The 22,562-nt window shown below is 40.2% G+C and overlaps 1 protein-coding gene across 2 annotated transcripts in view; it reads left to right on the forward strand.

Annotated features, from left to right (window-relative positions):
• myom3 (myomesin 3) overlaps positions 1-22,562 on the forward strand; it is a 67,982-nt gene that overhangs the window by 11,561 nt on the left and 33,859 nt on the right. For both annotated transcript variants that reach the window (XR_004107587.2, XM_031314562.2), the window contains exons 3-11: positions 670-774; positions 8,371-8,524; positions 9,604-9,761; positions 10,942-11,034; positions 11,443-11,531; positions 16,090-16,134; positions 19,654-19,794; positions 19,879-20,040; positions 22,409-22,550. Coding sequence is in view for 1 of the 2 variants with exons in the window: in XM_031314562.2 (XP_031170422.1) it covers positions 670-774; positions 8,371-8,524; positions 9,604-9,761; positions 10,942-11,034; positions 11,443-11,531; positions 16,090-16,134; positions 19,654-19,794; positions 19,879-20,040; positions 22,409-22,550 (1,089 nt within the window). In the remaining variant the exon portion in view is untranslated. The remainder of the gene's footprint in view (positions 1-669; positions 775-8,370; positions 8,525-9,603; positions 9,762-10,941; positions 11,035-11,442; positions 11,532-16,089; positions 16,135-19,653; positions 19,795-19,878; positions 20,041-22,408; positions 22,551-22,562) is intronic.

The following is a 22,562-nucleotide window of genomic DNA, read 5'->3' on the forward strand; positions in this document are numbered from 1 at the left end:
GACAAATCTGCTGTGCCACACAATGAACCACATTTGGTAAGCTGGTGGCCCTGAGCTGCACAGATTGCAGAGGGTATTAGTGTGACTATACTAATATTACATTGACATCGTATTTTAAAGTGGGGTCTGTCTTTCATGGATTCTCACTTCTTTGCAGTTCATGTTGTGTTTGATTTTGGTTTGTCAATGTTTACCTTGCTTGTTCTTCACAACAGGAAGAGAGCAGACAAAAAATATCCATTAAAGCCATTTTTTAGTCTGGAGATAAGATAACAGTTGCCAGTTTTAAACTGAATCCCTGGAGTGCTTGAATAAATGAAAACTGGTGTATATAATGTTTGCCTACATTAACCGGAGCTCTCTCTGATGTAGGGCCACCTCTGCTGTTCAGGAAGAGAATAGGAGAACCACTGCTGCTTTCTAGTGGCAGAGCAGAATAATGGTCTGACGAACTTGATGATTGGATAATGTGCCGGAGACCGTGATAATATGAATAGGCATGCTAATACGAACAATCAATCCTTCTATCCACATAATAAATAACTGTGAAGGATGACAAGGATAAGGATCTATTTTTTGATCTTTCACCGGTGTCATTTGATGATATGCAGAATATCTTGTGTTAATCAGGTTTTGTTTTTTCCCCCCAACGTTCTCTGAATGCAATAGTGATGAGGAAGCCTCCTACTGCGATTTCTATCCCATCATCCCTGCTGACCTGATGTCCGTCAAGGAGATCCTGAACATGGACAACTACCCCCGCCACAGGACATGGTGAGATATAAGATCCAGCTAAATAATATGGCCGTTTTGTTGATCATCATTAAAAAAGCGTGGATGATATGGATAAAAGCCTCTACTGGGGTGTATTAGGGTTGGGCGATGTCCCCTGAATTAGCAGCTGATGTTTACAGTAAAACATTGCGATGGACGCCGATATCGTCGTCGGGGGCGTAAGCACTTTTTATTTTACTATAACTCTTTACATAAATAGTTTTTTCTACAACTATGGGCTAACAGTTAACATGGAAACGATCAGACATACATTTAAATGCCCTCAGTAAATAGACAGTATTACATGGCTACGCTGCCGCCTGCTGGTAGGAGCAGTAATTTACAACTAGACCCACTTTCACTTAACTACAGTGCCGTAAAGTCTATACTCAATCAGATCTCCGTGATCCGCGTAACGACAGTAGAGTAGAACGTTTGCCTTTAACAGAGCGACAGTAATAACCTAATATACCATCATTACCGAGATTAAACTACATTCTCGGTTATATTTGCACTGAATAACGCAATAAACAATAAACAGAAACATAATTCTTGCAGCGCACATGAACAGATGCGTAATATTAGCTCACACATAAAAAATAGTACCCTTGTGAATTAGCCTACTGTTGCTAACGTACATTCATAAATCCTACATAACATCGTCCCGTACCCACAGGACATCACAACTTACTTACTGATGCACGCACACAGCAGTGTCCACAAACTTAGTCCAATGAGGGGAGAAAGGAAAGTGTGATAGCGTTCCACGTTAACGCCTTTTCTCTCTCGCTCGAGACCACTGTGTCCAAGCTGAGGCGATTCAGTACTTCTGAAGCGGTGGTCTTTTTCACAAATAGGTTGCACGTAAGGGGGGAAAAGAAAGTAGCTTCCACTTAAGGGGCCCTATCTTGCACCCTGCGCAGCACAGCGCAAAGTCCGACGCAAGTGTCTTTGCTAGTTTAAGACCGACGCAGTTGTCAATTTCCCATCCAGCGTCAGCGACTAGGATTAGTGTGTGTCTGACAGGGTGGGGGGTGTGGCATCACGATGGTGGCTCTCCATTGTGATGTCGGTCAGCCATCATGGCACAACCCTAGGGTGTATGTAATTATGTATACAATAGATCTATTGGAAAATCAATTAATTTTTGAGGGTCAGTGTTCGTCTTGAGACAAAATGCTTAGAAGTTTTAGTCACATTTTAGTCATTTTAAATGTTGACAACTCAAAATGTTTTATTTCATGACGTAAAGTCATTACATTTTAGTCAATTTCTCTCTTATAACCAGTTAATTTTGTCAGCTATTTTACCTCTGCTAAGGAGGTAATGTTTTCGTTATTGGATGTAAAACAGAGGTTAAAACGATTAAAAATGCAGCTTTGTTATGACTGTGTTCATTAGTCAGTCGCACCCAATCAGCCCGTTATGGAAGCCAATCCGTACCACCCCAAATTAAAAAAATCTGTGCTAATCAACCACCCGAATCCACCATGCAAATGGAAAACTTTATGCATCATAGTAGCACAATTGTCAGGACTGAGGACAGATACAGAGATAGACTGAGCAAAGTGTGTGCGTTTGTTTGAGAGAGAGAGAGAGTGACAGAGAGAGAAGAAGAGATGGGGGAAGGTGACGAAAATAAAGAGATTTTGGTGAGATTTTTATTTTTTAAACTACAATTTAGTTTTGTCTTTTTTCATCAACAATATTACGTTGTGTATTATGTTGATAACATCGGTGCCATCTCGTCATTGTCAGTCATGGTTTTCGTCAACGAAATTAAGACTGCTGAGGGCTGACAACTGTATTTTGTCGTACGGTATCGGCCACCCTTAACAAGACTAATATGCTGGAAAGAGGAATACCCCAACAAAGGCGTTTTGGTTCTCTCACGTAGGGTATCTGGCGATACTAGGCCCGATCCAATACTTATATTTACAATGTAGCAGAAGTAATGAGCTGTAACAGGTACCCGTTAGCAGGTTATTGCGATAATCCTGTAACAGCTGTAACAGCAGGAAAAAGTACACAGAAAGAAGTGAGACAGGACGATGTGTTGTTCTTTCTCCATTCAACTGGATTATGAACTCATGTACGGCACTCACAAAGTGTACCAGATGCTGTGGAACGCTACTACTGCCACCTACTGGCGCAATATGGATTAGCATGTCCTTATTTTTCTCATTACTTTTAAATTATTAACCTATAAATGAAGGTACAAAAAAATATGAAAATCCATCTTCAAAACAATAAACTCTTAAAAAAAAATTAAATATACCTATGTATCACAAAACCTTTTTTTTTGTGAGTATCACAATAGCAGGCTGAGACGTACAAAATTAAGTACAGTAAACAAAGGATCTGCATTTGATCAACTTAATTTTAGCCGATACCGATCCATTAAAAAATGCCCATTGATCTTTAGGATCTGTTCAAGACATTTCTAGCACATAACTCCTAAATATGGGTCACACAGTTATTCATAGGTTACAAATTGGTATACTTATATATAAGAGCTATTTGTATCCAATAAATACAACAGATGAGCTGTACATCCCTACTGGAAATTTAGCAGCAAAATTAGTTTCAAAACGTTTACAACAACAAATCAATGGAGCAAATTCAGGTCTTCTATCTCTGCAGCTGCAGATTAATTGATAATGAAAATAATCGTTAGTTGCAGCCCTATTTCTAAAAGCCTCCATCTGCAGCTCTCAGCTTAGGCACATTATTTAAATTTCTCATTTTGGATTGGGGTCATTTGTGGGCAACAACTGCGGACGAGTTTCTTCTTCTCATGCTGAACCAAAGGACTGTAAGCCTCCACTCTTCTCCAGTGGACTTCCTTCCTTCCTGGATGTGTGCTTGTCATCAAATTCTTCCTCTCCATCAGTCACCACTACATCCTCTCTTTTCACTTTATTTGAGAAAGTGGAGTGGGTCAAGATTCACTGGTACGTTAGGCTCTTATGCCAACAGAAAGTTTCGATAAATCGGAATCAGAGCTATTTTTTCACTCTCATCTGTCTGTAAAAGGCCAGCTGGCTGTCTTGAAGCCAATAAGCCATAACCATTGAGCATTCAGTGGAACCTTTGTATTTGTATTTTTGTATTGATGGAGAAGAGGAAGGAGCCTCACATCCTATTGAAAGAAAGTTTTTAATTGATTAATGGATAGACAGAAAATCAATCTGCAACTATTTTTTAAATCAATTAATTAAGTCATTCTTCGAGCAAAAAAGCCACACATTTTCTAGTTCTAGTTTCTCAAATGTCAAAAATGGATAAAAATGAAATCAGAAGCAGGATCGGTGATTCCCCCAGTATTTGTTCTCTCTCCACACCCACCTACTCGCGCACGTCTGAAGAAAAAACAATAGACAAAGTGTAGCTTACTGGTTGGAAGCATTCAGCTAAAGATACAGGGTAATGCTAGCTTACTGGTAGCCTGCAACTTGAATATTCCAGACACTATGACCACTATCACCAGGCTGGAGTCGGAGATGATGGAGAAACAACAGAAAATTCTCCTGCTTCCTTAAAGTCACCGGTGTGGCAACATTTTGCCTTCCCCATGAGTGAGTTATGTAAACAAACAACAAATGTAAAGCATGGGGGCTCCGACGGACTCCATAGTGCCTTGGTGGCTTGCCCATGGGGCCTTAATTAATAACAAAAAAACTTCTATATCTAGTGGCTCTTATTGTGCCATTGCCGTATCGTAGAATCATATCACCCCTATAATGGCTAAGTTGCTAAACGCATCTTGTTGTCATGTAAGGGCCCTGTTCATGTTGCACAGACATTTTAATAGCATTTTGAGTCTGTTAAGAGGCACAAAGGCACTCTTTAGCTTATGCCCCCATAACTGCAGTTTTAGCTAACGGGAGCTCTGGGCATTAGCTACAGAAGCTCCATGTTGCTAGCACCAATTCGGCTCGTGGTTTTTGCTATAGACAGTACTCAAAAAAGTATAGCGATCAAGATTAACGTAAAAATTGCCCGGAGTTCTCCTTTAACTTCGGGTTTTTTCAACCTGGACCCTATTTTCCTGTTTTTGTGTCTAAGGGACTGATGGGAAAAACAATCTTTGACATTGGTCCAGTATTAAGCAAGATCACTGCAGTCGGCATAAAAACACCAGCGAAATTGCTATCGCTAAAGCTACGAGACTCCATGTAAATAAACAGTAATTATATCATCGTAAAATACACTTCATTCAAAGTCGACAGACACAAAATAAAACTATAAAAAGGCGCTTTGGTTCGTCTTTTCACATTCACAACTCTAGTTTTGGTTAAAATAAACACAGTTTACTGATTTACATGTGAAAATATGTTGGCTCCATACATGCTAAAATCAATGTTTATTTATATGGAGTCTGGTGGGTTTAGCAATAGTGATCTTGGAGCGGTTTCTGGTTAAACAAAGAGGGCTTTACTCATTAAAAAAAGTTTTATCACTGTAGGGATCCTTTCCATAATGTTGTCATACAGTCAGTGGCAAAAACAGCACATTTAGTGGACGAAATTGACAATGCACATTTGCCTTATAGGGTTACAGTACATTGCAGCTGGGTTCACGGCTGCCGGTTACAGCATTCTTGCTTAATACTGAACCAATTTCAAAGATTGTTGTGCACATCAGTCAACTTTTGTTGACGTGTATGATCCATCTTTTACTTATAAGTGTCTTATGATCATGTTGTGAAGACGGGATTACTGCTCAGCTGTCACGGAGAGGATGTCATATATCTAAAAATAAATCCCAGAAAAGGCAGGCTTAGGTCACTAAGAACAGGAAATAAGGGGATTCGTGCCTCTTGTGACAGGATTTGCTTTACCAAAATCCCTTTTCCTACTGTAGGGGCACCTTGTCCTGTCTGGGTCACGTAGTCTCTGTGACTCAACAGCACTTTCACATTTGGAGGCTTAGCGGCAGGCTGTCTAATCCGTCCAGAAATTGATTAGACTCTTGTTGTGCGAAAAAGGATTTGACATCTCTAATGTATGTTGACTTCTTCATCAATGCTAAAGATAACAGATATGTTCTTCTTTAAGCCATGAAATGAAGCTTTGGCTGGCAATAGTAAATAGATAAACGGACAGAGGTCACAATGACTATTGAAGGAGAAGATGGGTAATACTAGAAGACAATTGCCAAGGAGTGAAAGGGGGGGGGGGGGGGGGGTCATAGAGGGTGCAATTACACCCTCTTGAAAGACAAAAGACATCCGACAGTAATAAGCATCAGCTGCAGCAATGTGGCCCTGCCAACTTGCCATCTCATTAGATGGCCTCTCCTATGCCACCACCACATCCCTCCATTTCATCATTGAGTGTCTATCCTATCCGCTAATGTGCTAAGCTCTAATTCATCGGGTCTTGTTTCACCTTCAGATTTTTCCACCTTACAGCCCTTCAACTAGCAAGGTTGATTGCCTCTGAAGCGCAATTTCTCCATCGAACCTCAGTTCTTCTCAAATCTTATCCCCCTTTGAAGCGCTGTGACGAACATGGTGTGGATGAAAGAATTTTAGGGTGGAGGTTTAAAATCTAGTAAAGCTGGAGATGAGTGACTCTTCACAGTATAAGAGAGGATGGACGGAAGGGTGTGGTTAAAAGCTCTCACGGATTGGCACACTATTTCTGGAAGGGTGTTGAGTGTTGCAAGATGGAGGAGCATGACATTTGTTTTGATTTGTGTGGAAATGAATGCGCTTAATCTTTGTGCGTTGGCAAGTGTGGCTCCAATTGCACATTACTATGTGACTCACATAATGGTTCCTCTACTATCTTCTCCTTGTGGGTAACATGTAAATTATGCAGCTGACTCATGCATGCCTGGTTTGTCTTGGCAGGAGGTGTTTGCTGTGGCTTGCACCAATAAGCAATATTCAAATTTCCATTTGGAGCAATAATTAAGCCATAAAACCTCTCATACCCACTGACTTGATGTTTTCCAGTGGTTTATTCTCTTAAGGCTTAAAATCTCTGAGCCCACAGAGATTAAAAATATTGACAGGCACACACTTCACTAAACGAGCCCGTGGCAGAAAAAGTCAAAACCATGTTTCTGAGCGCCTGGGAGTGTGATTGTGCGTGTGCGTACGCACTTGTCTGCTTATGCATCTATGCATGCACATATTTATTTGTGTATTTATTCATGCCGTTTGTGCATTTCACTTAATTATTGCAAGCATTTGTAGGGCCATTCATGCTCTAGTGGCCATCAAAGCTCAGAAAAGTGTGAATATTTGAGACTCTCTCTCTGTTTGTTGTGGCAACGTGTGTGTGTGTGTGTGTGTGTGTGTGTGTGTGTGTGTGTGTGTGTGTGTGTGTGTGTGTGTGTGTGTGTGTGTGAAGTACGTGTTCAAATAATTAAGCCCTGGGGACTGTCAATCAAAAGATGGTTCAGGATACACACCCCTCTGGTGATTAGAGCGAGAGGAGTGTTAAACTGCTGCATTTAAAGGCAGCCAAAATTCATGATTGTGTGTGTTGGAGTGCGTATACTTCCATACATATGGATGAACTGCATGTACACAAGAGATTTGCGATGCCATGTGCATATATTCACAACTACAACATACCGTACACGTGTGTATATATTATAGACCACCAGAGAGCCTTCTGGTTTTGTTTGACCATCTTTACAATGAGCTCAGGTTCAACAGCCATAGAGCAGTTTTGACAGTCGCCCTACTTACTATGCCTACTTGCTGCCCATACAAAGAAAGAAAACGTTTGCTTCTTCTAAGTGAATAGACTATCACAACCACCTGCCATCTCCATGAAAAACAACTTGATGAAAGAGAAGTCAAGGATGTCAAACAGGCAGTGCCACAGCAACAATTTGATCTGTCCACACCTGAAGGAGTCCTGCAGAGACACACATCATGATGTGAGGGAGTACCAGCAACGCATCTCATCAGAGTGATGTGAATCAGCAGTGGCAGCGGGGCTTGGTATTCCACTCATAAAAGACCGACTCTTCAAAACCTTTGAACATGGGAGAATATGGTGCTCGTGTTAAATGACACGTAGGTGTAAATGGAGCAGAAAACCACCGACCTCATCACTGAGCCTTTTAAACGACAAACTGCCAAATATCATAAAACTAGCACTTGTCTGCAAATGGACTGGGACAGAAAGAAACGTTTACGTGCCAAAAGAAATCAATGTAAAATTGTTGTTTTGTTTCTCTCAGAGGTCGACCCCTGTGTTCAAACCTTTGTCTGAATTGGTGTCTCTACTCGTCACCTCCTCTGATGGTGGTCTGAATTGTCTTGACAGCCTACTCAATATTTTCAAATGAAGCATATTACTTCCTGCCAAGACTTGGTTGAAAATATTTTGCGCAGCTGAAAACAAACACTTTGAATGCATATTGTCGTACTTACAATTGTTCAACAGTATTTTGTATAAATCGGCCATTTGAATGCCGCTGTGTTGCTGTAAAGTTTGCAACAAGTCTGCACAATCTGTGTGTCCTGCATCTACATTCACCAGCCTTATTAGCTAATTACAATTACACAAAACAGAAAAAAAACAATAGTCTTAAATATGTTAAAAGTGTTGTGCTGTGTTCCACCAGGGAAATCCTGAATGAAACTCTGGATGCTGAGGAAGAGTATCACAGAGACCAGTGGACCATGTTTGGGAACGAGGCTGAAAAGGTGGAGCTGGACGTGATCAGGAACCAGCACGTGTTACGCACACGCGTTGATAAAATGGCCATTCGCAAGCAGGTGAAAGTAAAGTTTTGGTCTCAGCTTTGTGCTTTGTCAATTGGCAATTAAAAATATTTAACATATCTAGTTATTTGCATACATGTGAACACTTAAATTCAAATCTTCCAGGTTAGTTATTTTATATCTTCAATAAAACTAGAAAACAATGTGTATTTTGACATTTGCCTGCACTAACTGAAATACATACAAAGCAAGTGTCTGCAATTACTTTGAGATGGGCTGCAGAATGGATGTTAAAGCAACACTATGTAACTTTTCCCGCTTTGGTCCCCCTACAGGTTGTCTCATTGGAACTACAGCTCGCGCTAAAAGTTGCATAGTGTTGCTTTAAAAAAAAAAAAAATACAGCACCGTGGAAAACAAGGTCACGTCAGCGACCTAGTTTAATAAACTGTGATGTAAGAGATAAAAATGTCTGTTTTGTTGGTAGCTAAATATATGTATTTTCACTTCGTTTACTAAGCTGTTTCTCCTCCAGTATTGCATTATCCAGACTATTTGTCTATTATCATTTTTGTGTTTCCTTAGTTTTTTCCTTTCTCTCATTCTGTTTGAATGACTTGTGAAGCACTTGAACGTTTGCTGTCGAAACTAAAGTTTACTTAAAGCTATAGTGCGTAGTTTCTGTCGCCTCCATGAGGAAATCTAAGTAATGACAACAAAACTGTCGGCGCGTCCATGTGATACAAGCCTTCCGTGATCGCGCACAGCCCCCACTCCTCCTCCACGCAGTTGCTAGTAGCCAAGGAGGACACGGAAAATTAAAAAAACATGATGAACTCTTCAGAAGAGGTAATTATCTTCACTTGAGTTTCTGCGCGCAAAAGTCGCCGGACGACACTATCTTCTGAACATAGTCATACTGAGAAATACAGAGAGTGTTGTGTGGAGCTGATAGTCTTTATTAGCTTTGTAGCAACTCATTTGGCAATGGCTTGAATGTAACGGACGTTCATTAATATCAAAAAGTTACGCACTAAAGGTTTAAGAGATACATAAAATATCAGCAAATTACTTTTCCTCTCACCTGCAAAATCTATGTATCTATCATTTTCCTGGATATGTCTGTGCTCCAGGCAGAAAAGAAGGCATCTGCCCACTTGAAGTACCTGGAGCATCTGAGTCAGAAGGCCCCAGACTTCCCAATCCCCCTGAGGGCACACACTGTCTGGGAGGGCATGACAGTCATACTCTCCTGTACCGTCCAGGGCTGTCCACCCCCAAAGGTCACATGGTAAGAACTTCCTACTCTGCTGCACGCCATTCGTTTGGCCTCCATTGGCCTATGGTGGTTCATTTTCAAGCAGTTTCTATTAAAGTCTATTGCTCGGGTCGCACTGCACACTGGTGTCATTTTAATTTAGTTTCTCGCTTGGTTGAAGTGGATTAGAGCAGAGAAAGTCTCATGGCCCAAAGTTATTGCTTTCACGGAACCACTGCATAAACCTTGATTTATGGTTCTGTGTTGAATCTACTAAATCCGCCTTAAGGTGTATATAAAGTGCACTCCTGACACGTCTTACTTTAACACATTGTTCGATCAATCAAACAACAAAAATGTAATTGACAACATTTTGATGAATCACAAATTAAGTCATTCATCACTTGTTGCCTGTGATCTTTTGCTGCTTTTCTTTTTGTATGTCACTGCAAATTAAATATTTGGGTTTTGGATTGTCAGACAAATAAAACAAACAATTGAAAATGACATTTTTGGTTATAGGACATTGTATTTGACATTATTTCTCAGTTTTCTGGCCTTTTATAGACAAGATAAATTGTTTTATTGAAAAAAGATAAAATAGTCCTTAGTTGCAGCCCTGCATTGCATCATTAATTCATGACTCATCCATAACACAGTGAAACACTGTTAGATTTGTCATGCAATCATTAGGCGTAGGCTATATAGGGTTAGGTAAGGAGGTTGGTTAGGTTATACACCTGTATGCAAATGATTGAATACAAAGATAGACTTAAAGTCATGACACTACAGTTGTGAACCCTGACTTGAATATCGCCCTTTGTATTAATATGAAATTACCTGTGTTAATTCAGACAATGTGCCAACCTGTCAACCTTGATACTTGAGCTGCTGTGAGACTAGCTGATGAATAGACTGAGATCCAGATAACTTGAAGCTCGTGGGTTTCATCTTCCCATATGGGACCCATCGAGCCCAATGAGCTGCCCTCAACAGTGGCCAGCACAAGACAGAATGAGAGATCAGAGGGGCCCCTCTGGCTGTTATAGATTCAGCCAAACTAACATTTGATTAGTGAAAGACGTGCATTAAGTAATCAGCGGGCAGGATCATAAACCATCTAGCCCATTGTTCACTTTTGTCTTTGATATTCAAAAAAAAAAACAACAACACTTTAACACACTTAGATCCATTTCTACCTTCCTTTCCTCAGGTATAAGGATGATGTGCCACTGAGAATGTCTGACCAACCATGGAATTACAGTCTTCAACAAAAATTTGGTCTAAACTCACTGGAGATCAGGAGGTAGGTCACTATCTTAAATCCCTAATTAAGGCTGAAAATCTCCGTGCAGAAAACTGTAGTATGAGTATGAGGCATGGGTGAGTAAGATGGGGCATGTGTGGATAGCACAATCTGGCCATAGATTCATGTTATGTGATAAAACATAGCTGTCAAACTGAGAAATTAATGCTGGTGCTGATTTGTAAGTCTGCTCGATTACCTAAGAATGAAGAGTTAATTAAGTTTAGTGGTCTGATGGTAAGGCACCACATCTTTCTTTCTTTATGCTGTATTTGGGATTAATTTATCAGCCATCACAATATAGTAAAGTATGCTACTGCTAAAAAATGTGCCATTAAAGCACATATTTGTAACACTACAGATACATTTTTATTTCAGCCCCAGATAAATACATTTCTATATCCTTAGGTGCTCTCCTGATGATGCTGGCGAGTATAAAGTGGTAGCCAAGAGTCCCCTGGGGGAAGCTATGACATTTGGAACACTTCTGGTGAACTGTGAGTAGTTTCCTGTTTCATATTAGCTCCACCTTGTTGGAAAACCATTATGGATAATACAAAAGGTGGGTTACAATACAATGACTGAAATACAAGAGTTCTGTTGCAGGCTTTAAACTGGTTATGGGTCAGTGAGGTAGGATATCAGTTAAATCATCTGATAAGCAGCAGCTGTAAGATTAGCTGTATAATCAGTCCAAAGAGAATTTACACTGCAGGATTTACACCATTCAAACTTGGTCCACACACCTTTCCTCTCTTCGAAAACATACACTGGTCTGCATCATCATCAACTGTATTTGGCACAACTGGGGCCCGTTTCAGAAAGCAGGTTTAGTGAAAACTCTGAGTTTGTTAACCCTGAGTTGAGGGAAACTCTAGGTTTTCTGTTTCAGAAAGAGAGGTAACTTTACCTCAGAGTCAGTTACTATGGTAACTGAGCCTGTGAACCTAACCTGGTTGGGAGCAGGTTTTCTTCAATAAACCTCGAGTTTCTCTCAGTCTCCTCCCTCTGACACAGCACGCATTCATTTCCTCATTCATTCATTCAGTCTGTATCAGGCGCATTTTAGCACAGTTTGTTATCTGCATGAATAAAAAAAAAAAAAAAAACAGGGTTGGTTTATTAACTGTGTTAGGCAGACTATAAAGCTTTTTTTCTCAAAACATGGCATTTCCTTTTGTCGACAATCCCGTTGATGAAGAAGCTGTATTACTTCGCGGGGAGTTAAACATACATCAGGAGATGATATTGAGGCCCCAACGCATTTTCATTTCCAGATAACTACCTATTTGAGCGGTATCGTTTTTCTTCCCAGTCTATCAGTTATGTAGCCTACATAACCTTATCCGTCCTCATATCACTAACGTCACCCATCATGGAGATTCTCTATATCAAAGCAGATTATTTGTGTCACATTACGTTTTTTTACGTTGTGACTCGCTCTGAAATGTTTTTTTAAACGTTTGTGTAGTGTTCCCTGGACACAAACCAGTAAGAGACATTAAAAAGGAGTTCCACATGATTGCAGGTGAATTATGTAGACCCTTTAAAATAAAAGATTATGAATTATAATTCTGTTAATGATGGTGCTGCAGCCTCAGAAAGGGATTAGTAGGCCTAGTACTTTTTCGCCCGCAGGATTGCACCTAAATGAAATAGATTATAGGTTCAATACCATTTCACCAGTAATATTATACTTATGATTAAATACGATATTAATACACTATATTGGAACTTATGCATTTACTCTAGCAGCAATTTTGTCCCACGCAAATTCCCTCTCTTTTGCAGCAGCTGCTGTGTTGCTTTTTTAACGAATTACATGTTCAAACTCACTGTATGTGCGCATGAGTATTTCCGCCAACCCATTTGTTTGTGGTTGTTACCATGGTGAATTGTAGTATCATGGCTCCATTCATGCTGCCTTTATATTGTGGTGGTGCACGCGCGTGAACCTACTCTGAGTTGATTGAACCAACTCAAATCAGCTGTTCTGAAACCGAAAACTCAGAATTTCCCATCTCAGGGTAAATCAACTCGGACATCAGGGTTAGACTCAGAGTTTGTTAACCCCCCCCCCCCCCCACACACACACACACACACACACACACACTTATATATTGATACTGCCCCCTAGTGTCACCTCAATTAAAGGATTATCTTTGTTGTATAGGCTTGAGAGATGTTCAACAAATCATAGTCATTTTGTACACAATAATAATAATATAAGGTTACGTTCACAAAATCAATTGTATGTTATCTGTTACTTACTTTGGATGGAAAATAGGCTGCCAGAACAACTGAGAGGAGCAAAGCTGAATTTAAACTGCAACTGTTATGAGATAACTGGAAAGTGATAGTTTTCCTTGGATTAGGGTGGCACCTAAATCGTGGTTGCAGCGGTCGCCGTGGTCCTGCTCCGCGCCCTGCTATGCCCTGCTACGCTCTGCAGTGCCCTGCTACGCCCTGCTACGTACTGTAACACCCTGCAGTGCCCTGCTACACCATGAACTACTACAACTACTATTTCTAGTCATAGTTCCATTATCTTTATTGTGACTATTATTGCCACTATTTATCACACCCCCAACCAGCACTGTCAGACACCGCCTACCAAGAACCTGGGTCTGTCTGAGGTTTCTCCCTAAAAGGAAGTTTTTCCTCACCACTGTCACACTAAATGCTTGCTCTTGGGGGAATAACTGGAATTCTTGGGTCTTTGTAAATTATAGAGTGTGGTCTAGACCTACTCTATCTGTAAAGTGTCTTGAGATAACTCTTGTTATGATTTGATACTATAAATAAAATTGAATTGAATTTTAAATACAATGCAGCTTTTAGGCTCAGTAATGGTAATCTTTCATGGTCAAAAGCACCTGAATCACATAGAATACTGGAACTTGTGTGTGAATGGAAAATTGTTATTCCTGATACTTGTAGATAACAAAACAAATTTAAACAAGGCTATATATGTAATGTCAGTTATTTAAAACCTAAATTAAATACATGCTACATTAACATTGCATTTTATATGATACATTTAAAAAAAAAAAAAACAGATCAACAAGGTTTTACAGACAGGTAGAGGGACAGCTGGACATGAAGGAATAACCAAACAGCGAAACGAATACACAACAAGCCCAGAAACAAGCAACACAGCACAGAGCAAAACACACACGTTAGGCCTATGTGTGTCATCCACAACTCAACGACATGACAGCAACAAATGTTGACATAAATCCAAAAACATATCATCATCGGACAAAACAAGATTCGTTAAACAGTGAATAAATAAAGCGTAACGTTTCCTTACTCACTATCCGTTGAAGTTAGCCAGTGTTGGATATCCGTCAGTGCTGGGGTCTTTCAGCAGATAATGTTAGGCCGTCTAGCTGTTTGTGAAGTATCTCCTGGATGTTGAGTCAAAACCGTAGAAACAATATGCAGCATATCTTCTTGACAGTATCTTCTAATCAGTCTTTGTCCTGATAACACCAAATATGAGCGCTTTTAAACAGTCTGGGAAACGCTGTATATTATTTAAGGTGTAGCATTCACTGGCGGTACAAGCGACCGGTGGAAACGAGTGTTGGGGAACAGCAGCACCTGTCACATTAGCTAATTAGCTGCTAATTTAGAGGGCAGAAACTCCACTGATTTCCTTCCATTTTGCACTCCAAGCGGGCAGAATTGTTACCACAGGTGCTTCAACGTCCGCCGGCCTTCCTACTGCTAGAGTAACGATAGACTATGTGTAACGAGAAGAAGCTAGAATAATTTACGAAATTAAATTTTTGAAGTTGGCTAGCTTAGCTACTTCATTTAAATTAACGTTGGCCACTTAACGAAAACCCCGCCCCCTAGCTTTGCTAGGTGCTTTAAGTCACTTATATGTCGCTTAATGTAACTTTTAGTCACTTTAATGAAATAAAACATGAACCATGTAAAAACAGAGCAGTGATGCTGTTGCACACACCAGATGTTTTATATCTAGTGTGCCTAGTGTTTATAGGCTGTCAAAGAGGAGATATGCCAGAATCTGTTTACCACCACCATTTCCAAATATTACTGTACTGTAAATGTGAGCATCTATGATTGTGAGGATTATATACCAACAGTTATTTGTTAGTCTTCAACAACTGCAGCTCTTGTGAGGCGTTGACTGCAAATCAAAAGCCAATAGACTCATGATAGATCCCATCTGAGTAACAAGAAATTGGAGTAGAAATGCCAGATATGTTTGAGGTAATTTAGAAATGGTGTTGTTTGTCCACTAGAGGGCACTGACAAGTTTATTTTTCAGTTGTAAAATGTCCTGCTCTTCATTACATATGGTCACAGCTCCCAAATCTCATAATCAAATTGAATTATCATGAATGTGTGATGTTATGGGTTTAAATTTGACACGTGAAAATTGGTTGGTATGTTATCATCAGAATTTTAAACTTTCAAATATCAAAATTGCATTGTATTTGCCCCAGAAATTGGGCTATAAAACAATTCAATTTTCCTTTATTTTGCAGGGGGACAAACATGAATTGATGCCCGCAGGGTGCGGATGCCGGCTTGGCCAAATTTGGCCTTTTTTGCAAGAGAATCAGCACCATACTAAAATGATGAGAAAAACAGATCTCATGGTTTATGAATTATAATGAGGACAGTGGGTGTAGTGGTGGCTAATAGGCAAACATCTACAGTGGGCATTGTGACCTTTCAACATTGTGACAGAGACATTCACAATAATGATTTTTCTTTGCACGTTTTAACTGACCCACCCTGTCTTAAAAGGTGCCTGGCAGTAAAGTTCCCCAATGTTCTAGATCATTGGTCAGGGCTTTAATGATGCAATTCCAGACTTCTGCTTGTCATCTATAATTCACACGCTTTCTTCGGTTGTTAAAAATAGGTTAAAGGGAATATTAGATGTGACAATTTGCCAGGTTTGATTTGTCTGCTGTGTTTCTCTAGCTCACATCTGTTTTTCCTTTTCTGTCTCCATCTCTGACCCTTCCTGCCTTTCTCCAATCTGTCCTGCTCTGCCGCCCTGCGATTCAGCATATCAAGGAGTCGTGGCTGGTTCAGAGCACTTGCAGACCCCCGGTAAGTTTCACACCAGGGCCTAATGAAAAGTGTCCCCTTTCATTTTCTCTGCCACCCTTTGAAGTTCTTCCCTCCACCAGTAAACGAGGGAGGGCTGGGTTAGCTTTGAAGACTGTGTCACAGCACTCTGCTATGCTGTCCGTGCTGCACCTCATAAAAAAAGATATTGATGCACTGAAATGGAGCAGCACATTGACAATGTTTGTTTGTCATGGGAGTTTCTGTTTCTGTGTGGGTGTGCGTGTCCTTGGATGTAAGTAAGACTATTTGTGGGATAGTTGATGCAGGGATAAAAAAGACTTGCTTCCAGTTGAGCAAAAACGACAGTCATGTATATTTCATTTCAGGGACAGCAGGGGATTTACTTCGTTTTGCTCCAAGCTGTGGAGCATCTCATATTGGCTGTGGCACTCTTTGGCCTAGATTAGTCTCCACTATGTGTGGGGATCATGACATTTTCAGCCTGTTCCGTGCATATATGCTCAGTATCTGATCAGGCAAGCAAATGAGTGCTATGATGGTATTTTGCCTAGAATGGAGAGACTATCACCAGAAAAGCAACAGCACTGGCTGTTTGTTCACATACCTAAAATAACCTGTTTACCTAAAAAGGGCCTCGTGTTGCAATGCGAATTATGACGTTTGTTTATCAGAAGCAAAGGCAGAAGTAGCATGACAATGTTTTAGTGTCACTAAATCTCGGCATTCGGGCATCTGGTAAGGATGCCCCCTGAGCGTCTCCCTAGGAAGGTGTTCCAGGCACGCCCAGCTGGGAGGAGGCCTCGGGGAAGACCCAGGACTAGGTGGAGGGATTATATCTCCAACCTGGCCTGGGAACGCCTTGGGATCCCCCAGTCAGAGCTGGTTAATGTGGCTCAGGAAAGGGAAGTTTGGGGTCCCCTGCTGGAGCTGCTGGCCCCGCAACCAGACCCCGGATAAGCAGACTAAGATGGATGGATAAATCTCTTAGGCAGGAGATCAGGGTTGAGGATGGGTCAGCAATGTAACTTTGACAGGGGAGACCACTGTCAACCATTTCCTTCCAACAATTATTTATTTTCATGACCGCGATATCTTAACCAAGTAGTTCTCCTTTTAACCGTGATCACAATCGTTCCCTACTCCCAAACAAAGTAGCTTTTTTAAGCTGAATTATTATCTTTACCCAAATTGCCCAAATTTAACCTAACTTTAACCATAGCAGTGGCAAATCACAAAACAGGCATATGAATCATTTTTGTAAGGCATTCGTTTTTAATGTTGTCCTGCTGATAGGGGGCAAGAGATCAGAAAAAGCTAATGTGGAATCACAGACTTACATCTGTGGGATTACCAAGTCCAAGAATAAAAGCCAAAATCTTCTTATTATTCCTGTTGGTTATGATTATGATTATGAACATTGTACTGACAACTTTATGTATTGGATGTGGGGATGCAGAGACCCAGTTAGAGACTGCTTTACAACTGTGGAAAAACACATACAATCAAACAATATTTTAAAGTTTACTGTTGAACCATATACTCTTAACCACTTACTGGTATTTGGAAGTAAAAATGAAGGTTAAGTTATTTCCAAATCTTGCAGTTCTAATCTTGCAGTTCTAATCTTAGATCTGCAGTTCTAATTGTCAGTCTAGCTGTGCAAACATGCAGTTTTACAAGGAAATAAATGTTTTAAATGCACATTTTGGGTGCATTGTCTCATTTTCACATCCAGTAGTAGCTTACATAATTGGATTCAAGTACGGATATGTTTAACTGTTGTCTGCTTCTTTGATCACTTGTGTTGCTTGCCCTTTTGGACTCCTTTGCAAAGCTGTGTCATCCTGTGTCACATTAAAGTTCCCACATATCAGCAGTGACATTTGTTTGTGAAGCACCCTACAAGAAAGTACCAATGGACAAAGATATTTAAACATGTTCCCTTAAAATGAAATTAATTCTATTACTCTTATATTTGGCCTTAAGTCATAAGTAGATTGTAGTCAAGCTTTAAAAATGCAAATTATGGACTGACTTAAGAGTAAGAGAAAGACCTATCTCTGCCATTTTTATTTTACTATGACATTATTTTAAAGAGCCGAAAAAACTGCCAAAGTAAAGTCAACCAACAGTACACACATCTAATAGGGAAAAATACAGATACAAGTCATCATTCCTTATGCAGGGATGTCTTTTTTACTCTACTGTTAACTATTTTGCAAAGTAATGTGTAGGTGCAATACAATGCAATACAGTCTCCCCACAGTCAAAAATTAAGAGGCGATCATTTTGAATGAACCTTCATCGCCATGTAATGGCCGTGGGGCCTCCTTGCTGCGTGAATGTGCTGAAGAATTGCATGCTGCCATTTTTATGTAACTGATACTTGATTATATGAAGCACATCATATTTTCCAACATGAATCACTCAATAAACAAAAGCGCAACTGTGGTGAATTTATCATAATCATTATTACACTGAGGGAAGGTTTGAATGATGTGAATCAAAGATCCAAGCGGTGTGTTTTTGATGATGCTATATGCACTTTCCTGGGCTGTTAAGCAGAACAAGATTATTATAAGAAACATGTCCCAGTCTCTCAGATGGATCCCTGAGAATGGAATTGGACAAGACCTCGTGGCACACTTATCTCTCACTTCCAGATTGTATTGTTTCAGTGCTTTGACAAGTAAGAGAATGGCAGTTGAAGGAATGACTTGTCAGGAATTGTTCACTTTAAAAAATAATTGTCACATATTCAGCTATTTCTGCCGTCTTCTGTTACAGGGGACGCTTCTCCTCACTCTCCTCTGTCTCTTTGTGCTCTTGGATGAAGCAGAGGGTTTTTGTCTATAATGGCTATGCAAGTCAGCATAAGATGGTCTTTTGAGTTAATTAAGACCCTCTAAATTGCTTTGTTCAGTTTCACTCCCTGTCACTAGCGAGAGAAACTGAGGAAGGAAGAGCTTGTTACAGCTAGCTTGCAGAGAAAAGTGAAAAACTGATGTCATAGCACACAAACGATGGTATAGAGACATGAGAGCCAGGTTTGGTGACACAGCTGGAGAGATGATGGAAGCAGCTCTCATCTCTTATCAGCATACTTCTTCCTGCCTGCCACTTACCTCCTGCACATCCTCTGCTTCCTGATTTCCTCTCCTCTTTATAGGTCATGCTTCTTTCATTTGTAGTGGCCAAAAGGAGGTCAGTGCAATTTTTTAGTGCAACATCCAACCAAAATGGATGATCTTTTTTTTTGACCAATTTTTTTAAATCAATTTTATCTTTGCCCAGCACCAGTAAGGAAAGCGACTGTGTGTGTATTGATGAAAAGTGCTTTTCTCCTTTTCATTTCTCTTTGAAAACCCTTCTTTTTACTTTGTTTTACCTTACTGATTTGTCTGCCAGTTTTCCTCCTATTTACTCATGCTTTCTTTCTTCTACTTCTACATCATCTCCCTTCCTTACCCTTTATCTGTCCTTTCCTCCTCATTTCTTCACATCCTCCTCCATCTTTGCTCTTCCCCTCTCCCCTAGCCTTGAAGCTTGAGCAAGAAGCCCAGTTTGGCAACACCTTTCCCCCAACATGGGTGAAGGAGGGTGACAGCCTCACCCTGCAATGTACCTTCACCTCAGCTCTGCTGCCCTTCCAGCAGGATGTCAGCTGGTTCAGAGATGGTAAGTACTATTGGAGATGAGCCAAATGTTTGACAATTTAGATGTGTGCTTTAGGTTTGTCAGTTATTTTGTTTAATTCTCTAGGCATCCAGCTGCATCAGTCTAGCACTTTGGAGATTAAGACAGTCGACAACAAGGCCTCCATCACTTTAAAGGTTTCACAGAAGGATCATGAAGGTGTTTACACTGCCCGACTGAGGACCTGGGATAATATCCAGGAACACAGTGCTTTTGTCTACGTCAAAGGTGAGGACCAACATGAAAGTGGTTTTTTTTGTAAGTATTGCATGTGTCGTTGGTCCTTTATCATGTAGTTTTAAAAAGTGTAATTATTCAAAGTGTTTTTTATCATTATAATAAAATAGAAAAAAAATAAATAAATAAATAAAATATATATATATATATATAACAAAATCTATTGGTATTCATTGTATTTCACCATAAAATGTTTAGAGTGTTGAGCATAAAGGTTCAATCTTAAACCTTTCAAATAATAGTTTGGCAAAACAATCTTAACACAAGATCAACTTACTAGCTTTTTCCAGGGCTATCATGAAGACTGTGAGATGGTTGAAAGCCCTGGAGAAGGCTAATAAAGGGACCTTGTGTTGAGATTGTTTTGTCAACATTTCAGGAGAAGTTCACCATTTAGGAAAATATGCATATCCCCTTTCTTGCCAAGAGTTAGATAAGATGATCAATATGACTCTGTCACTTAGTTTAGCTTAGCTTAGCACAGAGACTGAAAACAGGGGGAACAGCTAGCTTGGCTACGTCCAATGAAATTCCCCTACGAGCCCCTCTAAAGCTCACTAATTAACATTATTATAAACAATGTTATATCTCGTTTGTGTAAAAGTGCAAAAAGAAACAAGTTGTGGTTGTACAGGGGGGTTATGTGACAGAATATTTCTTGGCCGTGATCTTTGACTTTCTGAAGTCTTGTCATAACAGACACCCCCAAATGTGAAACTACTACTTTTATGATGTCCTTTATAATGTATACATCTGTTCTTGGGCAGACATGTAAATAGCTGTCACACCAGATCACATCAGAAACCACTCAAATACTGAATGGTGTCTCTCAACTGCCTGCCAACCTGTGTTTCAAATGATATGCTTCATTCTGAAGTGATCCCTTTAGTGTTTGAAAACCTGAGAAATGCTTTGGAGAGACCTCGAGACCTTTGCATACAAAAATACCCCTATTTTTGGAGGATGGAATCATCATTTCGTGTTCCAAGCTGGATAAATGGTGTTTTGACTAAAACCTTTACTCAAAACACTATTTGTATTCACCAGATTTTGGTGCTACTTTCATTTCCTGTCAGCAGGCTAGCCTGATTCACACGGGGAAATTGTTCCATCAATCAAGCTGTTCTGCTGTAGAGGGCTTGTTAACTGTTCAATGAAACTATATATTCTTCACAGACTGCTATTTTCTCTCGTACATTGTTTGCCGCATGCAAATAAACCAAAGAACAACTCCCACTTGACTCATTTGAAATGTATCTGGGCAGCTCTGCAAGGAGGTTTGGCATCTTTCTATGTAATTCCAGTGCTTGCTCATGTATGCATTGCACCTTAACTGCCACAGTCCCAGTATAATGTACACTGAATCATTCATGAACTTGGTGAACAACTATACATCAAAGATTAACACTAGCAGTCCAAACACACACAGATGAATCTTTTTGAAAAGCTCCTTAAAAATCTTAGCTCAGGTCTCTCTTTCTTTTTAAGAAGCTTTCTTTCCTCTCAACCTCTAGCTCCCCCAGTAGAGTGTATGCCCAATGTAGGCTGAGTCCTTGGGTCCTTGGCAACGGCCCGGGTATGAATCCGACCCGCGCCCCCATTGCCACATGTTGTGGCAATCCTGTCAATTAAAAGCCATAAAAGCCAAAAAATAATCTAAAAAATGTTTTCTACCAGAGCTGGAGGTACTTATTAGTGAATCAGCCAACTTCCCTGCTTGTGGGTTTTCTCCTTCATTCATCCATCATATTTGCATTACAAATAGGCATTATAGGAGAGCAAAGACAAATGTGAGAGGAGGAAACGGGAGGGAAGGGAGGACCAGGATGCAAATTTAAAAACAGGAAAGAGATGTGCTTGATGTTGATTCTTTTTTTTAAGAAGCATCTATTCTCAGCCAGAACAAAAGGTCTGGGAACACATCTGATCACTTCAATCCGCTTAGCATAATTTTCTCATTTCTTTTTCTCCCTTCCCCTCTGTCTTATCACATATGCTGGTAGTGATTATATAGAATATGTTGATTCTGTTAACATGTTACTTCCTCCAGCCTTAGCCTCAACATTTCACTCTCTGGCCCACATAATGTGGATGAGCTAGAATACATTAAATAGTTCCTTCCTTTCTAATGTCATCTGCTCATTTTTCTATCTAATCTTTTTCTTCCATATTCCATGTTTCTCATCACTTTTCTCTCTGCTACTCTTTCCTTTTTGCCCCCAATCAACTTCAGACTAATATCCATCTTCTATCTGTGTAATTCCTAATTTTTGCTTATTTTCTTCCATTGATCCAGTCTCTCCATCTTCCTCAGTTTTTTGTTCCTCCTCTAACCAACTCTCTCCTCTTCATGCTGCAGATGCATCAGCTGCAGTGGTGGGAGGCCCCGCCTCTCCTCTGGCCGTCCAAGTATCTGACGTCAACAAGGACTATGTCTTCCTTACCTGGCAGCCACCTAGTGCTGATGGAGCCTCACCTGTTGAGGGTTATTATGTGGAAAGGTAAGGATTGGC

Source organism: Sander lucioperca, chromosome 10, assembly GCF_008315115.2.
Source record: "Sander lucioperca isolate FBNREF2018 chromosome 10, SLUC_FBN_1.2, whole genome shotgun sequence".
In the NCBI taxonomy this organism is placed as follows: Eukaryota; Metazoa; Chordata; class Actinopteri; order Perciformes; family Percidae; genus Sander; species Sander lucioperca.